Source organism: Talaromyces marneffei, chromosome 6 (assembly GCF_009556855.1).
Source record: "Talaromyces marneffei chromosome 6, complete sequence".
Taxonomy (NCBI): Eukaryota; Fungi; Ascomycota; class Eurotiomycetes; order Eurotiales; family Trichocomaceae; genus Talaromyces; species Talaromyces marneffei.
In genome coordinates, this window is record NC_072353.1 from 3126351 (window position 1) to 3149406 (window position 23056).

General features: G+C 47.0%; 12 protein-coding genes across 12 annotated transcripts; 7 read left to right on the forward strand and 5 right to left on the reverse strand.

Annotated features, from left to right (window-relative positions):
* Positions 1-147: 147 nt before the first annotated feature.
* On the reverse strand, positions 148-1911 carry EYB26_008628 (uncharacterized protein; the record flags this gene model as incomplete). Its single annotated transcript, XM_054267879.1, has 5 exons — positions 148-527; positions 594-709; positions 776-868; positions 924-1456; positions 1516-1911. The coding sequence occupies 5 exons, from the start codon at positions 1909-1911 to the stop codon at positions 148-150; spliced, it is 1518 nt and encodes a 505-aa protein (XP_054123854.1).
* A 357-nt stretch (positions 1912-2268) lies between these two features.
* EYB26_008629 (uncharacterized protein) lies at positions 2269-2747 on the forward strand (the record flags this gene model as incomplete). The annotated part of the gene is made up of 2 exons (XM_054267880.1): positions 2269-2592; positions 2667-2747. 2 exons carry the CDS (start codon positions 2269-2271, stop codon positions 2745-2747), a joined length of 405 nt encoding a protein of 134 aa, XP_054123855.1.
* Positions 2748-4617: 1870 nt separating this feature from the next.
* EYB26_008630 (uncharacterized protein) lies at positions 4618-6584 on the reverse strand (the record flags this gene model as incomplete). Its single annotated transcript, XM_054267881.1, has 4 exons — positions 4618-4702; positions 4765-6012; positions 6066-6317; positions 6385-6584. The coding sequence occupies 4 exons, from the start codon at positions 6582-6584 to the stop codon at positions 4618-4620; spliced, it is 1785 nt and encodes a 594-aa protein (XP_054123856.1).
* Positions 6585-7047: 463 nt separating this feature from the next.
* Positions 7048-7617, forward strand: EYB26_008631 (uncharacterized protein; the record flags this gene model as incomplete). Its single annotated transcript, XM_054267882.1, has 1 exon — positions 7048-7617. One exon carries the CDS (start codon positions 7048-7050, stop codon positions 7615-7617), a length of 570 nt encoding a protein of 189 aa, XP_054123857.1.
* A 557-nt stretch (positions 7618-8174) lies between these two features.
* On the forward strand, positions 8175-9273 carry EYB26_008632 (uncharacterized protein; the record flags this gene model as incomplete). The annotated part of the gene is made up of 2 exons (XM_054267883.1): positions 8175-8235; positions 8603-9273. 2 exons carry the CDS (start codon positions 8175-8177, stop codon positions 9271-9273), a joined length of 732 nt encoding a protein of 243 aa, XP_054123858.1.
* A 343-nt stretch (positions 9274-9616) lies between these two features.
* Positions 9617-9920, forward strand: EYB26_008633 (uncharacterized protein; the record flags this gene model as incomplete). Its single annotated transcript, XM_054267884.1, has 2 exons — positions 9617-9746; positions 9820-9920. 2 exons carry the CDS (start codon positions 9617-9619, stop codon positions 9918-9920), a joined length of 231 nt encoding a protein of 76 aa, XP_054123859.1.
* A 1653-nt stretch (positions 9921-11573) lies between these two features.
* On the reverse strand, positions 11574-15941 carry EYB26_008634 (uncharacterized protein; the record flags this gene model as incomplete). Its single annotated transcript, XM_054267885.1, has 1 exon — positions 11574-15941. One exon carries the CDS (start codon positions 15939-15941, stop codon positions 11574-11576), a length of 4368 nt encoding a protein of 1455 aa, XP_054123860.1.
* A 1534-nt stretch (positions 15942-17475) lies between these two features.
* EYB26_008635 (uncharacterized protein) lies at positions 17476-18369 on the forward strand (the record flags this gene model as incomplete). Its single annotated transcript, XM_054267886.1, has 2 exons — positions 17476-17768; positions 17829-18369. The coding sequence occupies 2 exons, from the start codon at positions 17476-17478 to the stop codon at positions 18367-18369; spliced, it is 834 nt and encodes a 277-aa protein (XP_054123861.1).
* Positions 18370-18845: 476 nt separating this feature from the next.
* Positions 18846-19460, reverse strand: EYB26_008636 (uncharacterized protein; the record flags this gene model as incomplete). Its single annotated transcript, XM_054267887.1, has 1 exon — positions 18846-19460. One exon carries the CDS (start codon positions 19458-19460, stop codon positions 18846-18848), a length of 615 nt encoding a protein of 204 aa, XP_054123862.1.
* A 453-nt stretch (positions 19461-19913) lies between these two features.
* Positions 19914-20183, forward strand: EYB26_008637 (uncharacterized protein; the record flags this gene model as incomplete). Its single annotated transcript, XM_054267888.1, has 2 exons — positions 19914-19935; positions 19984-20183. The coding sequence occupies 2 exons, from the start codon at positions 19914-19916 to the stop codon at positions 20181-20183; spliced, it is 222 nt and encodes a 73-aa protein (XP_054123863.1).
* Positions 20184-21305: 1122 nt separating this feature from the next.
* On the forward strand, positions 21306-21753 carry EYB26_008638 (uncharacterized protein; the record flags this gene model as incomplete). The annotated part of the gene is made up of 2 exons (XM_054267889.1): positions 21306-21439; positions 21489-21753. 2 exons carry the CDS (start codon positions 21306-21308, stop codon positions 21751-21753), a joined length of 399 nt encoding a protein of 132 aa, XP_054123864.1.
* Positions 21754-22124: 371 nt separating this feature from the next.
* Positions 22125-22407, reverse strand: EYB26_008639 (uncharacterized protein; the record flags this gene model as incomplete). The annotated part of the gene is made up of 2 exons (XM_054267890.1): positions 22125-22136; positions 22186-22407. The coding sequence occupies 2 exons, from the start codon at positions 22405-22407 to the stop codon at positions 22125-22127; spliced, it is 234 nt and encodes a 77-aa protein (XP_054123865.1).
* Positions 22408-23056: the final 649 nt, after the last annotated feature.

Sequence of the window (23056 nt, forward strand, 5' to 3'; positions counted from 1 at the left end):
ACATTATACGATAACACGCATATGTGGATGAGGATTTGTCTTTACTCCGAAATAATAATTCAGACATTTTCAATAACTACCTCCTAAACTAAAGCATCATTACTTGTACACGAATCCTCCTTCTACTATCCCAACCTTCCGTTCAATTCAGCGCATAAACTTCCTCAACGCAAACCCCAACCCATAATAAGCCAGAGCGCCCACACAAATCAAAATCGGCACACCAGTCATACCCAAGCCAAGCAAAATAGCCTGCTCAAAGAATCCCACTTGTCCGCCTGGACGACGTTTCTGTCTTGTAGCGCAGATTTGTTTCGAGATTTTGGATATTAGCGTTTTCTGCCAGATAGCTGCGTTGTTGTTCTTGCTGCTGATGCTACTACCCTCGAGGAGGAGATATTGCTGGATTTGTTGAGATAGGGGCGTTTTGAGGATGTATTGGGGTCGTGGGATAGAAAAAAGGTCTGTTGGGTAGCGGATGTGGAGGGATTGGGTGACGGGTGACGTTTCGGGCGATGAGGGTCCAACTTATAAAAACATATTGAGTCAGTGATGACTGAAACGAGGAGTTCAGGATAGGCTCTAATTATTACTTAAGAGTTCGAATGGGATCTGGTTGACAAAGGACACTCGCGAAGGGACGAATTGAGATACGTATTTTCCTGACGCGGCGTCTGCGAATGTGTACGTAGCTAGTAGTTCTCCGTTCCTGAGGAAGAATTTATCAGCAGATAATTGGAACTGGGTACAAAGCCGTTTGATTAGTAGCACTTACTGACTTGCCAGGTCCATAGCATCATCTAATGACCGCACGCTATGTAGCAGGATATTGTATCCTCGGATTTTGGTCTGTAACAATTGTGAATCTCTGTACGCATACATTAGTATCTTTCAGTAGCTGAGAATATATGACATGTAAATACCTGCTATTCACATCTACTAAGCCTCCCTCTCCAATACTCGAGATACTACTAGCTCGGTTCCCCTCGATCTCAGCAGCAATCAGGCTCGCGGTTTGTTGACTATTCCGTGACGGAGAAGACTTTGCACCACCTGGCATCCGAAGCGACAATTGATCCATAGTAGCTTGTATAAGTACATGAAGGAACTGGCTCTTGACAAACTCATTCACTAACACCAAGTCTGGAGCATAGGGTGAGTTACCTCCATAGGCAAATCGGGCTGTGGCGATTGCTTCCGCTGCGCTGGTTAGATCAGCGGTGCGGTCGACGATGGTTACTGCCTGGGTGGATGACAATAATGGAAAGAGACTTTTTGATGATGCGGGTTGACGTTCGTTCTGCGATTTCTCCTGGAATAGTCGGATGTGGTTTGGTGAGAGGTCTTCGTCGCTGGCACGTTTTGAGACGAATTCGATGACACTATGATCGAGTGAGGATTTCAAAAAGGTTTGTAGTAACTCTGAGATAGCCTTTGGCCCTGTAGTAATTTGAAGCTGTTTATACTTAGTAAGAAGCTGGCTCGGACAAAAGTTTTTGGTTTGGGATGACTTACCTCGATAACGACACAGTTTCCGGCTGTTATTGCTGCACCTACGGCGCTCACAATCGAATAAAAGAAGTTATGTGTCGTCGGGACAATGTATACGACTCCCACAGGATCTCTAAAAGCTTCCGAATCATGTCCTCGCGCAATCGCATACTCATCTTTCAGAGCTCGCTCGATATCCAGCGACTTATAGTTCTCATTCAGACATTTTAGGGTAAGGCAGTACTCAATGGCAGTTTCGGTACTTGTATATGCGCTATCTTGTTGAATCGCTGCTTGAATAGTATCTGCATTGTCGATCAACGTCCGCTGAAGATTCTCGAGCTGAATTTGGCGCCATATAATATTCTTTGCGCGCCCGTCAATGGCTGCTTCACGGATCGATTGGAGTGTCTGCGACATGGTGTATGATATTTTTATTTGTCAGCTGGCTAGCAAGCAAAACAGCATGAATAGGAAAGTCTTTTGGTGTCCAGTTTATCTTCTTTAAAGACTAAAAAGCATAGCAGATGGTGATTATGCGTGAGACAGAGCTCGGGGATGGCGGTTCCTGGGACCACCTCACATCACGTAGGGTTGATATCCGAGGTGGTTCCCCCACATACCCGAGAACAGAAGCACTGAACCCATGCGCCATCATGCATTTGCTCTGTATTACTACCATGCCTCCAGAGATTGAATTAATGACCAAGCAACATATACCCATTCGCAGCGACTATCTTCAAAGCAAAGCATATCCAGAACACCACGATATCAAAGATGACTCGAACATCAACCCTCACCTCCTCCACGACCGAAAATCAAGCCCGTTTGCGAGTCGTGGGCTATCCATCGGAGTACGAAGTACACCACTCTAACACTTCTCCTTCTCTCGACAATGAGACTCATGATGAGCCTCTATCAACATCACAACAACCCGTAAATGTGAACAGCGAAGGTCCAGAGTGGGCAAACCATTACCGCCGCATTCCGCCATATCGACCGGTCAACCGTAATCTGAATCAAGGAGAAAGACGAGTATATATCAACGATGCGGAGAGGGCTTTTATCACAATCATGTTCCTGGGTGTGAGGAACAATGCTGTATGTTTGGGGTTTCCCTTGTCTTTCCCCCCTTGATGGGCATGCGCAACGGCTAATGCAGTTATGGAATTCAGAGACTGAATAAATTGTGGAGGATGACCGGCTATAAGATCAATAATCAGGTATTTGGATACAAGATTGGTGGAGAGTGGTGATACATGGATGCTTTGGTTTTTTGCTTTCTTTCTTTACGGGATGTAAAGCAGGGACATACCTTTCAAACATGTGATTGTACGATGAGAAATAAATCAAGAAATCATCAACATTGTTGATTGATTGAGGCATCTTCATTTCAGCACCTAGAGCGAATAGGTGACCCTGGAGCAAAGTCCGCTTTGATAAGCGATGGTCCCTTCCGATCCACGCTCATTTAACTTACGTCTTAGATAGAAGCCGTCTAAATTCAAGCCTGCTCAATTGTATTTTATGGAAGACGTTCACAATGCCTAAACCACTATCAACGGTGAATATGCCTCCTCAGTTCCTCCAAGTTACAGTTGATTGGCCATGCACCACTCACGGCCCTTGAATCGGGTTCTCGTGTCAGAAGGGGAGTCAAGTCTCTAGTGTTAGCTTCCTGTAGCGTTTTTGTGCGGCGCTCTCGCGCTCACGATCTTACTCTCTTTCACTCCCTTCGGTGGTTTCAGGGCATGGCACCCAACACGGCGCCTTCCAACTCGGCCACGCTACGCTAAACTTAATTTGTACTACCGTCACGTCAAACATCGACGTTGGGACATCTGTAAAAGGCTCGACATTGAACCAGGAGCGTCTGGAGATTAATCCTAGCCCAAGACATGGCTGAGGATGGACACCGTTAGCCTGGGCTACCTAGGACATGAGGTAGTAGTGCGGGTACTGCTTGAAGATAATAGGGTTCAGCCCGACACCAAGAACTAGTTACTTCTGCGGTTGGACTCCCTCAACGGTGGCCGCCTACAAGGAAGACAGTGGGCGCATAGAAAGCGATTATTGTTTTTGGGTTTGGAATTGTGTTAATATATTTCCAGCTGGCGTTTCACATGTTGAATGCAATACGTATCTAGAACCCTGTGAATAATTGTTTTCGCGTCGATGGTATACTGAGAATTTGAGTGGGACGCTGTAATGTATTGTATTGTGTGTCTACCTAAGAGGGAAAATTATCTGGCACAGGTGGCCTTACATAATTGTGTGTAGATGTCACGGACCTGGATCTGTCTTAGTTAAACAGCGTTGTGTCGAGGTACGCTAGGCTTGGTTTGAACCACACAAAGGTTCCTTGATAATCGTCGATAGAGTGGCTTGAGTGAACGAAGTAACAATAGTCGAACTTGTGTCTGGAAGTCTTAAATGTAACTAAGATAGAAGAGATCCCCCGTACAGCCTGGTGCCCGTACGAGTATGAATGCCTTGCTGACTCTCACTGTTGTATTCAAGTGACTTATGTCAAAGAACTATGAAGAACTAAATACATGATGGTGAATGAGTGTCCTTATATATCCAGTCCTCCCTGTTCCGTATATTTTATATTATATACTTTATACTCATTCCTGAGTATCCCATAGCAAGTATATAATATACTATCCAATCACGTTCCTTCATAAGATATACTTCGTATCTTATCGGTGTCTTTTGTGGTTTCGAGTATATCTTTGGTCACGTGATTTATGTAGTCCAATTATCTTTCTTGGGTTTTCCGTTTCTGTTGTCCAATCGTTCCTTCCGGTCTGTTTCTTATATCGCGTAGCATATGCAGGTGATTGGTTTCGTAACAGTAGAACTGTGCGCGCTATTTTAGTAAGGAGGTCTCTTGGCAAATCCTTGTAATGAGGACCGGTTGATATCCAATGAGAGCAGCTGAGTGGATTTATGCGCTGCAATAACCGTATCCGGGATAGCCGTAAAATAACGTCTGTCATATACACTCGGTTGCAGCACAATCTAAATTCCTTGACTTGCGTAAATTCTCAATGTCCATTGGTATTTAATATAACCGATCTAATTTATGCCAGTACACATAGATAAGAGCCATATGTACGATAACTATGGTATAATTGGTAGCGTCAGATAGTTCGAAAAGTGAGGACCAAAGTGGATATGGTTCATTCCGTCGAGTTTCTCTTTGGATCTGAAAAGAGGGCAAACATGTTAGGAATCTTCTGACAAATACGCAATAGTGGTTAAACATACCTGTCTACTGGGTCATTGTGCAAGAAAATACCAGCTCCTTGTGTGTCGCCAGATGCTACCTCCAACACAATTTTTCCTCCTTTCTCAACAACCACATTGGTCGGCCAAATCTCCACATCGATTGGATAGACTTCTCCAATAATGACTGGTTCTACATCAACAGACGTGTAATTGCGATGAGGAAGCCAAGGCTTGTTCTTGTAATGAGTAGAGTCAATCTTGCGCAGACTGACACGTTGCCAGCCCTTGGTCAATGGAACTGGGTCGCCTGCTGTGCCTGTATAGAAGACTTCTTTTCCGTTCGGACCAAAGTATCGTAAAGTGACAAACAAGTCGATATCGGTTGGGATTGACTCACTACCAGAATATGGGGTCACAGATACATTCAAGTGTGCCACCACATGGCCGGTGATTTCTGTTTCAGTCTTAAAGGGCTTCGTTTCAAATCTGAGTAGCTCAGGCTGATCAAGTGTGCCTAGTGCCTTATATGATAGCTTCTCTGATCTCTTCACCAATGGCTCCGAGGTGGAAAGCGAACTGGCCGAGTCCAGGAAGAATTTTGTATATTGCGTTCGGCCGATTGGCCATTCTTTTTCCTCACGTCGAGTGTAGACTTTTTCTGCTTCGGCGTCGTTGAATCCGACGTCGCCTTTGCGCAAAAGAACACTGACGGGAGCCACTTTGCCCTTAACGGACCATCCCTCGCTGTCCTCACCTTTGAGGAATGCATCGAGGAAGCTTCTTTGGATTTCGACCTCTTCATGGTAATAGAACGGAAGATCGTGACGACCAGTAATGAATCGCAGATACTTGAATTCTGAGCCCGCCCAGAGCCATCCCTGAACATTTCCACGAAGATGCAAGCATATTCCACCCCAATTAGCCACGCTCAGCAAAGGAACTTGAATATCACCCATATGGTATTCCTTGGAGGCGTAATAAGGCTCGTCGCGGAACTTATTTGATGCGTTATCCTCGGTCTGGTCGTTGCGATTGGCCGCAAGCTCCTCCTCGATTAGGTCTCCTTCAATAGTATTGGGTCCCCAATTACGAGCAGACCTTCCTGGCCGGCCGTATTGATTAGTGGTAACTTGGCGGTTCCACCAAAATTTGATGAATCCGTTGGACAGGATTCCTCCCTGGCGGCATCGGTCACGGTAGTAATCTGACATTCCCTCCCAAGGAATCATAGCGCATAATCCTTTAGGGTGGCGAGCTGCAACACGCCATTGGCTTCCAGCATAGTAGCTACAAGATGTAAGTCATAACCCAATTGCGGTAATGAAATAAGGTGTTCGTACCTTATTCCCAAAAGACCAACTTTGCCCGTCGACCATGGCTGTTCTGCTGCCCACTCAACCACGTCAAAAAAAGCATCACTGGTTCCGCGAGACATGGTGTCCAAAACACCTGGTGACTGACCAAGTCCGCGCTCGTCGGCGCGAACAACGGCGTATCCATTGCATGTCCAGAAACCTGGATCTGGGGTTTCCCACGCCGAATGGTCTGAGTGATGTTCCGGATTCACTTCAGCATACGATGTGGGGTGAAAACTAAGCAAGAATCTAGCATTAGCTTATCGACTCAAACTCAGGCGCATGATAATTGTGTATCACGCACTCCTTGTAATGAATATCCTTTCCGTAGGGCCCATAAGTGACAATAACAGGGACACGGGCGCCATCCTCGGTTTTGGGCCTGTACACGTTCGCGCGAACAAGACCGCTAGTAGACTTGAGAGGCACATCTACATTCTGTTCGAAGATGTAAGGAAATGACCCGCTGTCAACCGAGCTGATATCTCTTATTTCGTTCGGCATGTTGAGTGGTTGTAGGTTTCCGTATCACTCGAACTATGCGGCGTGCAGAATCAATCAATGACTTACTTTAAAAAACCAAGAAACGGCAAGAAATATATTCTAAAACTAAAAATAAAACATTGAAGTCGAGCATTGTGATTCCGGTACGAAGATGTACGGATATGTGGACCGCTTCCACTCTCTCCTCGGCTCCTCCACTTCGGGAAGTCAATTTGAGAAGAATATATTGCGCTATGCCCGATTAGGCTCGCAAGCCCTAACTCGGAAGGGATGCAGGCTCCTCCTTATGGTTATCCGGTGGGGGGTTTACTACAGCTGAGTTAAATATTTTTGTATGAACAGATGGAAAATATCTCCTTCGTCCATACACAACTCTAAAAACTATTCCAAAGAAAGCAAAACATCTCAAAGTCCAATCTGGACCTATCTGAACCTCACGAACCCCTCTCAATTCCTCATAACAATGGCTGAAGATCAGATCCTCGACAACGGGCTTCCCCAAATGAACCGATATATCACAGACCATAGACCAGATGGAAAAGCAATTTTCAACACTGAAATCCCGACCCCTTTGAGCTGGGAAAAATTGCCAAATGGTGCTGCATTTGCTCTCAGCTATACCACGAACGAATTCCCGGCTAATTTGAACGGCGGCAAGGATGTGGCCAAATATCAATCTTACCTTCAAAGCCCACCAGGTCTAACCATTCCCGGTGGCTCGGTACTACGTATCGTCGATATCAACCCGGATTCACTCTCCCCAATGCACCGAACAGTTAGCCTTGACTACGGCGTTGTGATAGAAGGTGAAGTCGACCTCATCCTCGACTCGGGTGAAGTTCGACATATGAAAAGAGGAGATATTGCGATTCAGCGGAGTCCAATGCATGCTTGGAGAAACCCCAGTAAAATGGATTGGGCTCGCGTACTTTTTGTCTTGCAGGAATCGCAGCCTTTGCAGTTAGAAGATGGGAAGAATTTGGGAGAGGATTACGGGCAGGGCATGGATGGTGTGCCATCGTCTCATTCATAGATTGCTTGTCATATCCAGAATTTATTTATAGCAGAATGAACCCCTATTGTAACCTCGTGAAAGATAAGATCATCTGTATGAATCCATATTTTACTGAAAAAGTGAGTACCCGAAAGACGTAGACAACTTCCCCGCCAGGATATCGCTTCAAGGTCTCAAAATATTACGGGAGCGTAAATGCACTTTGTACTGCCATCATCTTGCATGCCGCTCACTACTATTGATGCGGGGTAGGTCCGCCAATTCCGATCAAATAGATGAAATGGGTTGCCTGGGAAATTTATACTAGCGACATCGGACAAAATCGTAAGGTTGAGAAACCATTCACATCGTAAGAGGGTGGTCCCGATATCAGGGAGCATATCCGAACCTGCCACATTGCACAACGTGTGGTTAGGTTGCTTGTTGCCTGAGGTCGCATGAAACTAATGAGGATAGCTTTTGCACGAGTGCTCATATATTGAATATGTTGCTGTAGTGTTTAAACTCTTCGCAATCGTATATTTCAGCAATATTAGTGTTCTGCTCGATCCGAAGCCGTTCAGACAAACAACAATATGGCGTCACCGAACAGAATCGAACAAAAAGCCGGGTGGAAGATCCTAATCACCGGAGCTGGTATAGGTGGTCTGACAGCGCCAATCTTCTGCAGAAACAAGGTCATCGTGTACAAATCTTTAGCAATCGAGGTTTGCTACTGAGACCGGACCTGCCCTTCACCTTGCTCCGAATGTGAACGGTATCGTAAGGCGATTGGGATTGTTTCCTGAGGACTTTGGCGCAAATCCAACACAAAAGGTATTTGTGTTTATGTGTCTGTACCTCAACTCTTTACTGATACATCCTACAAATAGATTAGCGAGTACACTGCAGATGGCCAACTGTTGCATACAATTTCCGTTGAAGAAGCCAACAAACGCTGACAGCATGTATGCTCCAAAATAACCCGATGGTACAGTGAGACAGGTTACTAACAGAATCTTAGCCGTGGCATTGGCGCATCGCGTCGAACAACACAACGCCCTCAAAAAGGCCGTTTCAACACTCACAGTTGACGGTAAAGCACCCATTGAAATCAAAACGCCCCGCCGTGTCGAAAAAGTCGACCCATACAATGCGGCCATCAGTTTTGCAGATGGAACCCAAATTCAGGGAGATTTGGTAGTTGGTGCAGATGGAGTTCACTCAATCTCGAGAACCTCCTTGCACATCAAGCCATTTCCCAGCGGTAAAAGCGCATTCCGCTTCCTACTTCCCAAGCAGAAAGCTTTAGACGACCCAGAAACAGCAGCATTGGTCCAACATATTGGCGAACAAAATATGTGGTTTGGCGTCGATGGTCGAATCATCATGTCTCCCACTTCTCACAACAGTATCCTCAATTTCACCATTATTCACCCAGACAAGGAGTCTGCGAGCGAAACAGCTGGGTCTGATACTTGGGATCAATCTACGAATCTGGACAAGATGCTCAAGATCCTCTCTTCTTTCAGCCTTGCTATTGTGAAACTCCTGTCTAAGGTGGAACCCGAGAGCGTCCGTGTCTGGAAGTTGATAGACATGGATCCACTGCCCAGGTTGAATGAAAGCCGGTTGGTTCTGATTGGTGACGCGGCTCATCCATTTTTCCCTCGTATTGGAGTTTTTTACCACTAGCACAAAACAGGTGAAGTTCGAATCTATGGGTGGAAAATCCTTGTCCTCTTGATCCCCTTTCTCTATCATTTCTAGCTGAGATTCCTGTCCCTTTTATATATGCGAATCCCATACAAATAATCGACTGTGATTCTTTCAATCTGTGTGTCAAATGGTATGCCTCATAATGTGTCATAATGGGTCATATGGTGTTGTGAATATAGCGTATTTTATGTCAAATAGATTCACGCGCTATATCCTTTCTTAGCGTAGCGGTAAAATATGGCCAACACCTCGTCAGGGTTAGGGTGCAGCTGTTGCTATAGAATACGCTGTTGCTTTGGCTGTAGTTTTGTCTCTGGATATGACTGCCAGCGAAATTACGGACCGACTGGAACTCTATAACGACATTCGATACGCTAGGGCAACCAAGATCCAGTCGTTTTCCAGACTAGTCGGCAAAGATCTCAAGCTTGGTGACGCAAAACCCAATAGTGGGTCTCCCTGAATCTATCAGATAGCAGCATTACGCTTGATATTCGCCAATTGCTAACGAACTGCCTTTAGTGTGGGAATTTCAAAACTACAACTTCGGGCATGACGAATGGCACAATTCAACACAAAGATTTCGAGAATGGACATGGAAACGTAACCAAAGCGCTTACTAGTGCATGCCTATTACCTTTGGACCGATGCCCAGACCGCGACAGACACATCTCAGCATTGCACAAAATAGACAAAAGTCGACCTTTACCACGGCGTCGATCAAGTTCAAAACCTCACAGACAGTCTTGGAAACCCTTTTCACACCCACGCGCAGTAGTTAGCGCTTCAGTATCCTTAATACTATGACATACACAACTTTTTCCCAGACACATCAAAATGGCCCCAATTCATAAAGAGTAGACCGAGGATTAAAAGTAGACTTTTTCTGTAACTCGTACGGTAACTAGCCAATAATCTGAGGTCAGATAACCGGGCTACTGAGGGTCCGGCCGGTAACACTGGCCCTTAACCCAGCGTAACTTGGCCTTTGCTAATTTTGAATAACTAGCGATCGCGGTCAAAATCGAATATCCTATTGAAAACTTAGGGATAAGTAAGTAAGCAACGATATATTCTCCCTAACAAAAAAAGTCGACCCTGGCTGATCAAATTACTATGTTGACAAGCTCATCCCTTGAAAGAACTATATATAAGCACTGTCATTCTTGACTAGAGCTCCGTCTCTCATTTGCACATATTTATCCCGAGCTAAGTTCGTAAATCCCCGATTCTTACTGACAATGACCTTTTGCCGACCAGGAAATTTATACACTGAGTGACGCAGAGCCTGAATGGTCACTGGGCGATGGCGATCTGTTGTCCGGACAGACACTAAAATCTTACCAACTTTCACTCGAGCAACTTTACCAACCGGTTTACCCCAGGCACCTCGCATACCAGTTTGTAGTCGATCGGCGCCGGCGACATTGAGCATTTTGTTGATCCGAATAGTGTGGTGCGGGTGGACATGAATCCGAAGGTGGAATGATTCCTTGCCTGCGGTCTTTACAAGGTATCTGTCTGCTTGTTAATATTTTTCTTACATTTTCGATAAGTGACACACTTGTTAGCGCAGATACGCGCCGCTTCCAACGCTTCGGAACTCAGCTGTTCGTATTCATTGGATACTAAATGTATGCTGCAAGGAAATCGTCTACGGTAGCCTTCTTTCGTCCTGTATCAAAAATGCGGATCTTGGGATCAGGGATACCTCGGTTGAACCGGGATTTGGGAAACGGCTAGAAAAGTAAGGCTTTGGTAGAAGTAGTTGGTAAGATCGAATGTGACTGACCTTGTTTTTGCAATAGCGGTAGCATCGTGCTGGTCTTCTCGCCATGGTGCTGGTTTGCTAGATCACAGTACGTTGAGCTCCGGTGTACGTTGAGCCCCGGCAGACTCCCAAACGCTAGGTGGGGAGGCAAAAGCGACGAGACGGGTATATAGGACACGAACAATGGAAGCCAGCTGACGACAACGATGATAACTACTGTCGTCTTAAGGACGCCGTACCACACAGACTTGGCTCCCAATAACACTGGCGCTATATCGTTCCTTTCATCTATCATTAAAGCTAAGCTGCCTAGGTGCTCGTCACAGTCTAATAGCAATCTTACATCGCGTAGGAACATCATTCAACAGCGGGCTAGTTTGCGACACAGCCTGTTGGAATAAAGCTACCCGAACACTCGGTAAACCAAACAGTCTCATGTATGTATGTACTTGAATTTATACTTTTTGCTCGACTTATATTGATACCTAGGGATTAAGCTCCCAGTCTACCTAACATAAAACTCCTCATCCGGCTGCGCCAGGATTCTCACCAGCGCGTCTTCCATGGCATTCAGCATGCCAGCCATCCATTCCTCTGTCAAAAACTCATAGCCTGGCCTGCGAGTATTATAAGTCGCTTTGAGCGTCATTCTATCATACCAATCAGGACCCTGGGGCCCAAACGCCGGCCACAATTCCATCATGATGACTGATCCAACGTCTACTTCCTTGAACGGAGGCAAAAGGTTGTGCCAGTTGTCCCATCCGGGCAAATCTCGCATCGTAACATCATCCTTCGTCGCGGAAGAACCACCACAGCTCCGATACGCCTGCAGGTTCAAGACGGTGTCAAATCGGGCATGACCCATCTCAAACATCTCGACCGATGGGCAAGGAACGTCGATATACGGTAAGGCGTCGGTGTTTTGAGCGGCAAGCATGCGGCATACCTCGCGGTTGGTTGGGTTTTTCTTCTTGCCCCCGAGACTCAAGGGTAGGTGTATCGGCACGGTTGTGAGCACCGGAGCGACACATCGCCACAGGTCCTGCGTCGTTCTACCATTTACTATGCTTCCGAACTGAGCGTGTAGGAGGCCGCCGCTGGAGATGTCAGCAGCCTCGATGGTTTGGGCTAGGACGCTCACCCATGCTGCTTGAACTACACTGGCCATAGTGGTACCCAAACTCGATGTGGCACTCTTTGAGAGCTCTTGCATGGACAGACTGCTGCTGAGCGCAGATCTGCGCATGTGTGTGATCTCGTTGACCCCACTCTGCGCGAGGGATCTCTCTACATGAGGAACAGGTCTCTTGGATCCAATGTGGAAGTTTGGCACGCCTCCCAAACGTTTCATCCAGTAGAACATGGTCTCAGTCCAATCACCGCGCTCAAGCAAAAGTTCGACAGTTGCGCGTATAGGCAGGAGCGCGAGATTGGTGCCACTGTCTGTGTGTCCTTGGATACCCGATGGTGTGCTCCCAGGATTGACATACTCCGTGGCAATCCCCTCGCGTATATGCGACAGCATAATACCATCGTAGATTGCGTGAGATAGTGATAAGACCATGATGTCGCGGTTACCATCCGCGGAACGGACCCAAGTCACCGTAACACCTGCTTGGTCCATGCTCATGGAGTGTTCTGCAGCTTGTTGGCACGAGGCTATTGTGTTCTGCCACCGTTCGTTATCTTTGTTGTCAAAATTGCACACTATTTCGACTGTTGGAATCTTCCAACGCTCTGATTCCTTATTGAGGATGCACATGGCAAAGGGGAACAGCGGGTGGTTGACGTTACAAAAAACGGTTCGGAAGCAGTCATGTCTCTGGAGGACGACATTGACTGCCCTCTTGAAACGGACCGGGTCAAGTTTGTCAAGAGGCAAATCGTACACGAAATGCTCAATCTGTGGTCGACCGGAGTATCGGGATGGATCGACAAAGCCGTGACGTGTCGCGATGTATAAGATGCGGACCTGTGTATTGGTGGCCGGCAAAACCTGCTCAATGTCAGAGGCCGTAAGTGCGAGGGAAGACGCGCACTTGTCTCGGCAGTGGTGAGAGAAATGTCGCAGTTTCGCAGTATTTGAAAGTTCGTAGAGAGCTTCTTCGTCATCGATGGCGATTGCGGAAACGTCCACATTATCAGCTTCGCTCGTGGAAGTCTCCATCTTGTGTTGTCCGTTCTCGTTGGTAAAATCAAAACGTTTCTCTGGCTGCGTTTTCATCGTCATCACCGTATCTTCTGTTGCCGTCAACAGTCTAGACTGGACGAGATTTGTCAGATCGCGGACAGTTTCAGACGAGAGAACCTCGCTCAAGCCCAATACTTCTATCCCGTCGTCCCGCAATCTCTGGAGGAGCACCATGGCCCGTAAACTGTCCAGTCCGAGGCTTAGAAGAGGTGTATTCGGATCTAAGTCAGCAACATCCTTGCCAATAGCAGTAATGATACCACGGTTAACGATTGATGACGAGTCCATGGGTTGCTTCTCGGTGTCCGCACTCTTCACCTGCTGGGAAGTAGCGTTCGAACTGTGACTCGGGACAGGAGCTTCATCGGCAACGGCGACACGCACCAAAGTCTTCCGATCCACCTTTCCACTTGCCGTCCAGGGCAGTTGATTAAGGATGGTGTAAGTCTCTGGAGACATCCAATGTGGCAGTAATCTCTCCGCTTGAGCCCGACACCTAGCCACAACGTCTTTTTCATCTTGATCCGGCCAGAGTGAAACAAACGCTATAAGATGGGAGGATCCCACTCCTGGCTTCTTTACGACAACGACTGCCACAGCTGCCACACCTTCGGCACCAGCCAGTACATTCTCGATTTCCGTGAGTTCTACACGGCGGCCGTTCAGCTTGACCTGGTCAGCATCGATGCGGCCCAAGAAATCGATGCTGGGTTTCCCATCAGCAGACCAGACCACGCGAGACTTGTCACCTGTTCGGTAGAGCATTCTTCCCAAAGGCAGATCCAGCTCCGGGAATTGGCACGCAGAGATGAATGCCCGTGACGTTTCCTTTTCGCGGTTGAGGTACCCCTGAGCAACCTGGGGACCGCCGACAACGAGTTCACCTGAGAGCCCGAAGGGCTTTTCTCTCAGTTTCCCAGCATCGAGTGAATCTGGATCAACCACCAGACAAAAGGCAGACGATAAGGCGTCGCCAATAATGGAACTACGTGAGGCCTGCGTACAAGGCTCAGCCGTCATGAAGATGGTCGTCTCGGTAGGACCATACGCGTTGATCAGATACCTGTCGTCCTCTGCGTGGGTTGACCCGTGAACGCGCGCAAATTTCTCAATCACCCGGCTGTTGACAGACTCACCTCCAACAATCAACGTCTTCAGCTCAGGCATTTTCTCGGGCCGCATTAGCAGTGCTAAGCTGGCGACAGCGTACGAAGCTGTCGCACGCAGTTCACGGGCGCAGGCTTCCGGATCTGTCAGGAGCAGGTCACGTTCAGCGACGCAGACCACACCGCCGATTGAAAGTGGCACAAAGGTGTCGATGATGAACGGGTCAAATGACGGGGCACTCAAACTGAGCCAGCGAAGCCGAGGACCGGCAGGGAGGTGCGAGAGCGGGCCCTGCAGCGTGGATGCTACGCAGGTGACGGCGGCGCGATGAGGGCCAAGCACACCCTTCGGTTTCCCGGTAGAGCCACTTGTGTAGAATAGATAACAGATGTCCTCCTCGCTCGTACGTCGAACGCTCAGACTTGGCATGTCGTCTATAAGGAAATCTCTGCGCCAGGCGGAGGGACTGGCGATGTCAACCCATAGGATGCCATCGAAAGCCTCCCGCGAGCCTGCCAGATCTCCCCAAGGCGCTGGACCAACCCCAAACAGAACTGGTGCACCAAGGTCGTCAATAATTGCTCTGAGCCGTTCGACCGGTGCATCGGATGGAAGGGAGCTGAATGCATGGCCCAATTTGAGAATGGCCAGCATAGCTACGAAAAGTTCCGGGCTTGGTAGTATCAAGAGAGGTACCGCATACTGGTCGCCTGAGACTGGACGCCACTTATCTTTGAGCACTTGCAACATCAACCCAAGTTCCAACGCCAGCTCGTTTGCTTCAGCGTTCAATTCGGCGTACGTGACATCACGGCGGGTATAGGTAGTCGTGGTGGATCTTTGTGCGGACGTTGGAGACGTTCGACACAGATATTCGACTGCTATATTGTCGGGATGCTGCCGAACACAGTCTTCAAATGCGCTATGAAGGAGGTGTGAAGCGGCATTACCGTTCGCCCCGTTGGCTTGATCCCGCAAAAATGGCGCAAAGTTGACGCGAGACGGTGCGAGACCTGCCACACCACCTGTCGCATCGGTGGAATCGGACTTCAAGTATGCAGCAACCAAAACGGCCAGGTGCTCTGCCGCGATAGTACCCCCGTAATCGCTGCGCAAGCTGAGACTGATATTGATCTTGTCTACCTCTATGTGCTCGACCAAGAGGATGAATGGTGTCTTCTCGGCTACTGTGGCTTCGGTGGAAGCAGCATGTGTGTTTTGAGCTGTGATACATATACTAAAGTCGCTCTGGACCGTCTTTTCATGGCCGCCTGCCAAAATGTGAAGCTCAGGTTCTCCCTGGGGCGGATTCACGGCCTGAACCCAGATACGTCCAACCGAAGGCGTAGCGGCGGAAAATGTGACATGGTCGCACTCAACAACATGGCTGATGAAGCGTCCAAAACGATAAAGCAGAGCTCGGTCTTGGGATTCGCAATGAGCTACTGCTATGTGCTGCAAAGCCACGGTATGAGTAGTGACGTTGGCTAAATACGTGGCAAGTCCAGTCACGCAGAAGGACGGAAGCTTGCACGGCGGCGGCGTCACGTCGAGAATTGACGTGGCACGCATTTACACGGAGCCCAGAGGCACTTTGATTAGATTGGATATGAGGTATGTGGGCCGGTTTCCAGTTGGTTTCGCGAGTGTCGGCTACTGTAATATGATTTTTACTTAAATGCCATCAAGAGGTACGTAGTTGTAGTGGCTTACTAGGGCTATAATAGGATTAAGCGGGCAACTTCAAGCTGCATAAACATGACATGAGCGCCATTTCTTCCCAAGTATATACGTAGCTAGTAGTTTCCTATTCCTCTCTGTGTTTCCAATCCAGCAACGGACGGACTCATTTGGGTAATCTTCTGATCAGCGATACGGCTTCCTAAACGAGTAATATTAGATAACCAGCCTCATACGTTACTCCGCGCGAGTCGGCGGTATCTCGCCATAGCGACGTGATGTACAAGGACTCCCACGTGGCCATTTTGATACGATGACAAGCACCTCAAGACAGATATCAGTATCACACGCCAGCAGTCTCGCTCGACCTCTGCCATCATGATCAGATAATTGCTTTGAAATGAAGGAGAATCCCTGTGAACTCATTCACCTCGATCTATGTATGCCTTATTTGGACTAGTCCATTGCCTTTTTGGGTTTATTACACTAGTCCAAAGACGGAAATGATTCCTCGTTTGGCCTAGTACCTGGATTGCTATTGGTTCACATAATCATTGCCGTATCTGGATTAGTCTTTATGCTCTTATTGGCTGAAGTATACTATGTAAACACTGACGGATAAGTTGTAACTATTCCACGACTCTGACACGTCCGACACCAGGCAGTAAGAATAAGTTAGGCTAAATTAGTATTGCCCGTTTCGGTCACACTAGCTTCAGATCTTATCAGACGGTGCGGTTAGGTCTGTCGGAGTATGCTCCGAAGGTAATTGAGCTGCCTAAGTCCTCTGAGTGATCTGTGTGCTTCGTCAAGAACGCCACACGGGAGGACTGTAGATCCTTGAAAATGCTTGTATGGATGATCATTCCTGCCTGGGCAATGTTGGGTGGGACTGATGGAGTCCTTGAAACTTACTCGGATACGATAGGACAATGCCTCGTCTCGCAGTGTCAAACTCAGAGTCTATATTTACTGAGTCTACGATCGGCGGTTTACAATCCACCATACAATCCAGCTGCAAAGTGCAAAGCAATATACGAAACGCTTCAGCCTGGGCGGGACCAATACCCGAAAACCAATGGTGGTGCCTAAGTAGCCCTCTGTGAAAATTAGCCTGTTGTCTTAGTCGATACACACTTGCCTTAGCGCTTCTTCTAACGACATATTCGGAAGCCTCTTGCAGTCTCTTTGAGTCGTTGTTGGTTTTAGAAAGGGGGTTCCCCGTAATTCGGCCCTTCTTAAATCTAGCAACCAACTGCGTAAGGTGTTATTTCTCGACATTTGTTCTGCCTACCTTCTTCGTTCTTTAAGTTTATAAATATAAATAATTCTGTCTCCATCTTGGCGAATCTCGGCCATATCTCCTTCGTTGACTTTTAAACCTCGCTGAAACAGCTTATCGTCCAAGAAAAATAGAAAATTAAAAATGTTGGATCCGCCTGGCGTCTTCACTTATCGCGACGGTGTTGCCGTAATCCAAATCTTTTTCTTCGCCATATTCCTGGTCTTTGGCTTTATACTATGTCATCGCCACGGCTTCCGGCGCTCCGAAGGCTGGGTCATATTGATCACCTTTTCTCTGCTGCGCTTAATTGGAGCCTCGTTCCAGCTTGCATCCATCAACTATCCGACTGATTCTGTCTACGGTGGTGCACTCATTTGCGAAGGAATTGGCTTGGCGCCGCTGACACTGCTCAATATTGGCATCTTTGGGCGACTGTAAGTCTTGCTTGTCTCGATCAAAATCGAGCTATAAAGGATAACTAACAAATACTTCAGGAATAAATATGCCAAAAAGATACATCACAAGGCCTTTTCCGTCATCTCCCTCGTCGCCATTGCGGGTCTCGTGCTGGGCATCTACGGTGGCATCAACTCTTCCGAGTCGGCCGATTTGGGAACCAACGCCTTGCTCAAAGCTAGCGTGATCTGCTTTCTAGCGGCATACGTTGCCTTTTTGGGTTTGTTCCTACTTTTCTTGACCTGGTTGAGCAGGATCCCCCCCAACGAACGACCCTTGCTTTACGGCTTTGCCTGCTGCATTCCCTTCATGGTCGTGCGATTCATGTACAGCGTTCTGCCGACGTTTATACCAAGCATCAGGGACAACTACAATGCTCTCTTTGGTAATGTCACAATATATCTGTTCATGGCTGTCCTGGAAGAGATCGTCATTGTCGCCTGTTACGTCTACATCGGCATGAGGTTAGACGAGCTCCCGCCCGAATTGAAGGCCCCGCCTTTGAGCTTCAAGAAGAAGGATAAGAAGAAGAAGAGAAAGCACTCGTCACAGGATAGCGGTGAGAACATCTTGAAATGATTGTTAGTTGCGCGTGAGCAAGGGAAGTAAATGTTGCTGCTTATTTTTGTTGGGTTTTCTTGGGCCGAGACATAATTTCTTTTATTCGAAGCGGTTAGCCAGTGTCTGAGTCTGGGGTTAGCTACATGGAGATATGAAGCTAAATTTTTTATGTTGTATTGTATAAAAATTTACTTAGCTGTTGGGCTTTGACTGGCGCTTAAGACCCGAGCAGTGTTTTTATCATCAATGCCGTCAATGAATATTGACAAAAGATTTTCGATAACATAAGTCCAATCAAAGTGAAAATAAGTATCATGCGGTGAGTAGTTCACGAATATCAAAATATTTCCAATTCTACTATGCCAATGAATCTTGCCAATATATATTAACAACGTTCAACATTGATTGAATCCATATTGACTAATTAAAGAGAACACGATTCCAAGGCGTTCAAGTCATCCGTTTTCTCGTTATAGAAGCCTACCTATTCTGATTTACTGTAACTTCTTCATAATCTCTGGCGCGAGTCTCAACTTGCACGGCACAGCCTTTTCCTTGGGATTCGGGGTTCCAGGAGTGACAATGATACTAAACCTGAGCCAGTCCCTCTTGGTCCCATCATAGTCAAGCCCCTCAATACCATCAAAGGATTGCAGCAATCTCACGATTACATATCCCACTTCTGTCAGCGCAAACTGCTGTCCGATACAGATGCGCGGCCCCCCACTAAACGGTTGAAAGTGCCAATTTGCCGGCCTCTTTTCTTCCCAACGCTCTGGTCGGAAATCGTCTGCGTCTTCGCCCCAGAGGTCCTTTCGTCGATGTAGCACATAGGTACTATATGCAATTTCGGTACCCTTGCGAATATAGATAGGTTTTGTACCGTCCGCGCCGCCACCAGTTGGCAGCATGGTATCCCGCACAGCACATTTGCTGTTGAAGGGTACGACAGAATTCATACGGAGTGCCTCGTTCATGACATTCTGGAGGTACTTGCAGGAACGTAGCGTCTCAAAGGTAATCCGTTTGGGCGCATCGTCATCAGCCGGACCAAACGTCTCCCGCACAATCCTGAGCAGCTTTTCGAATACCATAGGGTTGCGGATCATGTGGTAGAATACAAACCCCATCAAGCTAGCAGTGGAGTCTCGACCGGCAGCCAAGAGACCAGCTATCTGTTCGGGGACCTCTGTATGATCAGGGCAATTTTGGCGTAACGTGCTATGAGTCTAATGAGAATTCTTATAGATTCAGCGTCTGTAAGTTATGAACGCTGTGCATATTACCGCTCGAGTTATTAAGCGGTCCCCGTCTCTGATGTGAAATTGCAGATATAAATACAGGATGTAGATTATTAGTATCTATATAATAATGCGAGAAGCGTTCAGGTGAGGTCACAAACCTTGTCAGTGTAAGGAATCCTAATGGTCAGCCAGTTTGATGAATTCTTGGCCTTCTACTTGAACTCACTCTTGACTCTGGAACCTTTGTTATTGCAAGAAACACTTGCCTTAACCCAGATATTTCTGGCACCGGGTATATCTATACATACCAGCTATAGGATGGCTTTTCAGTCTCATCAAGGTACTCCCTTTCCAAAATGATGATAGGTCGGTTTTATTAACTGAACAGCTCCTTTAGGTGATAACAATGTGCTGCATATAAGTGAAACTCCTGCCCACAATATTCGCCCTATCGAAATGAATTCATCCGGTGCTCCCCAGCCGGTGGACACACTGGGTCACGACGCCAATCTTCTTACTATAGATGCCACTTCTGAGATAGGATCTATGGGCGGCCTATTCGACCGAAACTTTGATGACGACGTATAAGGACCACCGCAAACTCCTTAGCACGCCTCGCCGCCAGTTCTATCATACTATCAAGGTGTTTTTCTTTCCAGATATTAGTCCTTTTGAGTGACCTCGCTAACTCGTATAACTTCCGCAGATCGTAATAACGATAGGACACTGTCTCATGATATGCTCTCCACGCAGAACATTCCATCCATCGAAGCGGGCTTGAACACGGTGGTCGCAGATCATCACATGGAGCAGGTCGATCCTTATCACTATAAGTACAGTTCTTTGTCTATAGTCAGTGCTGCACCTGACTTAGCGTAGACGAGCAATCCCATTGAGCAAAATTTTGACAGCTGCCAAAATTCACAACGCCTTGGTTGTTTCACTCCTCTGGAATGTATCACTGACTAAGACAGTCCCTTTTACTCCAGCTTGGCAGCGTCACCCGGGATTGGCCGATCACCACTTACCGTCTCTACTAGCGACTGTAACTAGTCTAGTCATGATATTAGGGAGTCTATACCTGCTGAAAGTAGTTTAGCGGGCACCGCTAGGGTAGAGTCATATCCTACCCCTATATCAAACCCCTCTTATACTCTAAAACCAGCAAACTGTATATAGAAACGCAAACCTCGTAAAGCCACGAGAGAAAAGGCTATTCGAGAAGATAGAGACGTGTCAGCGTCAACACTCTCCACTTTGGAACGGGGTAATCCTTCACCGTCGAACGAAATTAACTCTCCTCAAATAGGTCTCCTCAGATGTCTGGTGAGTAAAGCGTGTCAAGTCACTAATGGTGAGACGTTGCGTGAGGTCGATAAATTAAACGATGGGACGTTGCGTACGATCTATGAAATAGGTGATTGGATAGTCAAGGGAACTTGTATCATTCTCAATGACTGGAGTGAGTAGTTATTACGAGAGTTTCAACTAGTATTCCTTCCTCCTTATCACAGTCTTTCCACAGTGGAAAAATGCGTCGCTGCGTCCCGAATATTGGTAGAACCCAAGGATGGCAGCCATGGCAAATCTATAGCTCGTCGTCTGGCATAAGTCCTTCTTTATATATTTGTTGCAGTATACGAGAAAGAATTGAAAAAAACGATCCACCGAAACGGTCGCACACCCATGGCAATGGCCCATGACTTCATAATGGAAAGGATCGCGTGGAATCGTAATCGACTTATGGACAGTAAGAATTATGGCAAGCGGTGGTGGAGACTAGGAAGTGGCATTGGAATCATCACAATTCTGACATGCGCACCGGATTCGGTGATGGGCGATATGTAAGCCAGCCACGACCATACTAATCGATAGGATACTCACTTTTATTAGGGAAAACCGAACATACACTGATGATTTCTTAAAGCTCTTGATCAACTATGTGAGAAACGCGTATCCCAACGCTGTAGCTCACTTTCAGTCACTTGATCCCATTATTCAATCCCTTTTTGCTAATACTTCATTGCCCACGAGTGCTTCCGTCCGTCCAGACGGTTTGCAATTGGAATTTAATACTCTTTCTGAACAGGTCCAGTGGTTTAATACCGAGAAAGCAATGGAAGCCGCAACGGAAAGGCTCCTGCGCGTCTTCAAATAAGACTTAGAAGAACAGGCGTTGCAGGCAGCAGTCTATCTCTTCAGTTGGATATTCCTTAGCTCCGTATATAGTTACTTGCTGCCTTTTTTCACTAATATGGCGGGAATAAATCTATTACATATGCATTCATTAAATCTATCACAGACCATAAACAAAGAAATGATTCAATTTCGCAATACCAATTTAGGCTAAGTGTAAGTAAGTAACAGTAGTCTAGCAGAACCCAGCGTTATTCCTATCTCTGACTACGATCTTGAAGGTAATGGCAATCAGTATCGACATGGCTTTCATGAGGGCATCGCTTTGGCTTCGTCAATTGAATCCGCGCTTTGACTGATGAAGTTTTTTGAAGTGGTCTTTAGTGGCTTGGGCTAATGGCGTTCCTGCTATCATTAGTTTACGGGAAGCTATTCAACGGGGGGAGGTGCGCACTAGTTCTCGGAGAGACGGACTGAAAGCTTCGGTAGAATCGGACTGAAAAGTGAAGATTCGACCGGTGCCTCTTAGCCGGATCACCATATAAACATCAGCGTCACACTCAACACTATAGGTGTAGCCTTTTTTGAAAAGAGTCTTCCTGAGCCTGCCTCTTTGTTGACTCCTAGCTCGCGGAGTATCCAGTTGACGTTTTCTGGAACTTGGATCTGCGGTCATTGTATAGAGTGATTCACCTCGGTCTGGCTTGATTCACACCACCTTTCGAATGGGGGATCCCTTGCGTATTTATATGGTTATTGACTGTTGACTCTTGAGTGTTTGAAACAGAATGGCACCATGTTGTCTGTTGAAACCAAAACTGGACGCTTATGTAAGGCCTCCGGCTCTGAAGACTATATAAGGTCCTCAGCTCCCTCGTCTATGACATTGCTCACTGCATGGTTTCTGGTTTAGAATCCAATTCTCTCAATCACTCATGGATGCCATTAACATTTATGGAATTGCCATTGGCGGCATCCTGTTACTTCTCGTCGTGGCCCGTTTGAGACCCGCACTCTGTGATTTGGCTTGAGTGCTCTCTATTTTGGTGTCAAAATATCTCGTTTATCCATATATGCTGAATCGTCATCGATAGTTCGGACCTTGGACCTGGGCAGGCATCATCAAATGTCTAGTGTATAGCGCCTTAAACTGCGTTGTCGTCTTGTACAATGTCCACATATATAAGGAGGCTAGTGTTCAGGCAGGCAGACTTGCTCTTATTAATATAGCAGTCCTATTTATAGCTCCTCACCCGAGTGTCCTAGCAGATATCCTTGGAATTTCCCTAGAGGCCTACCAATGGATACACCGTGCAGCTGGGTGG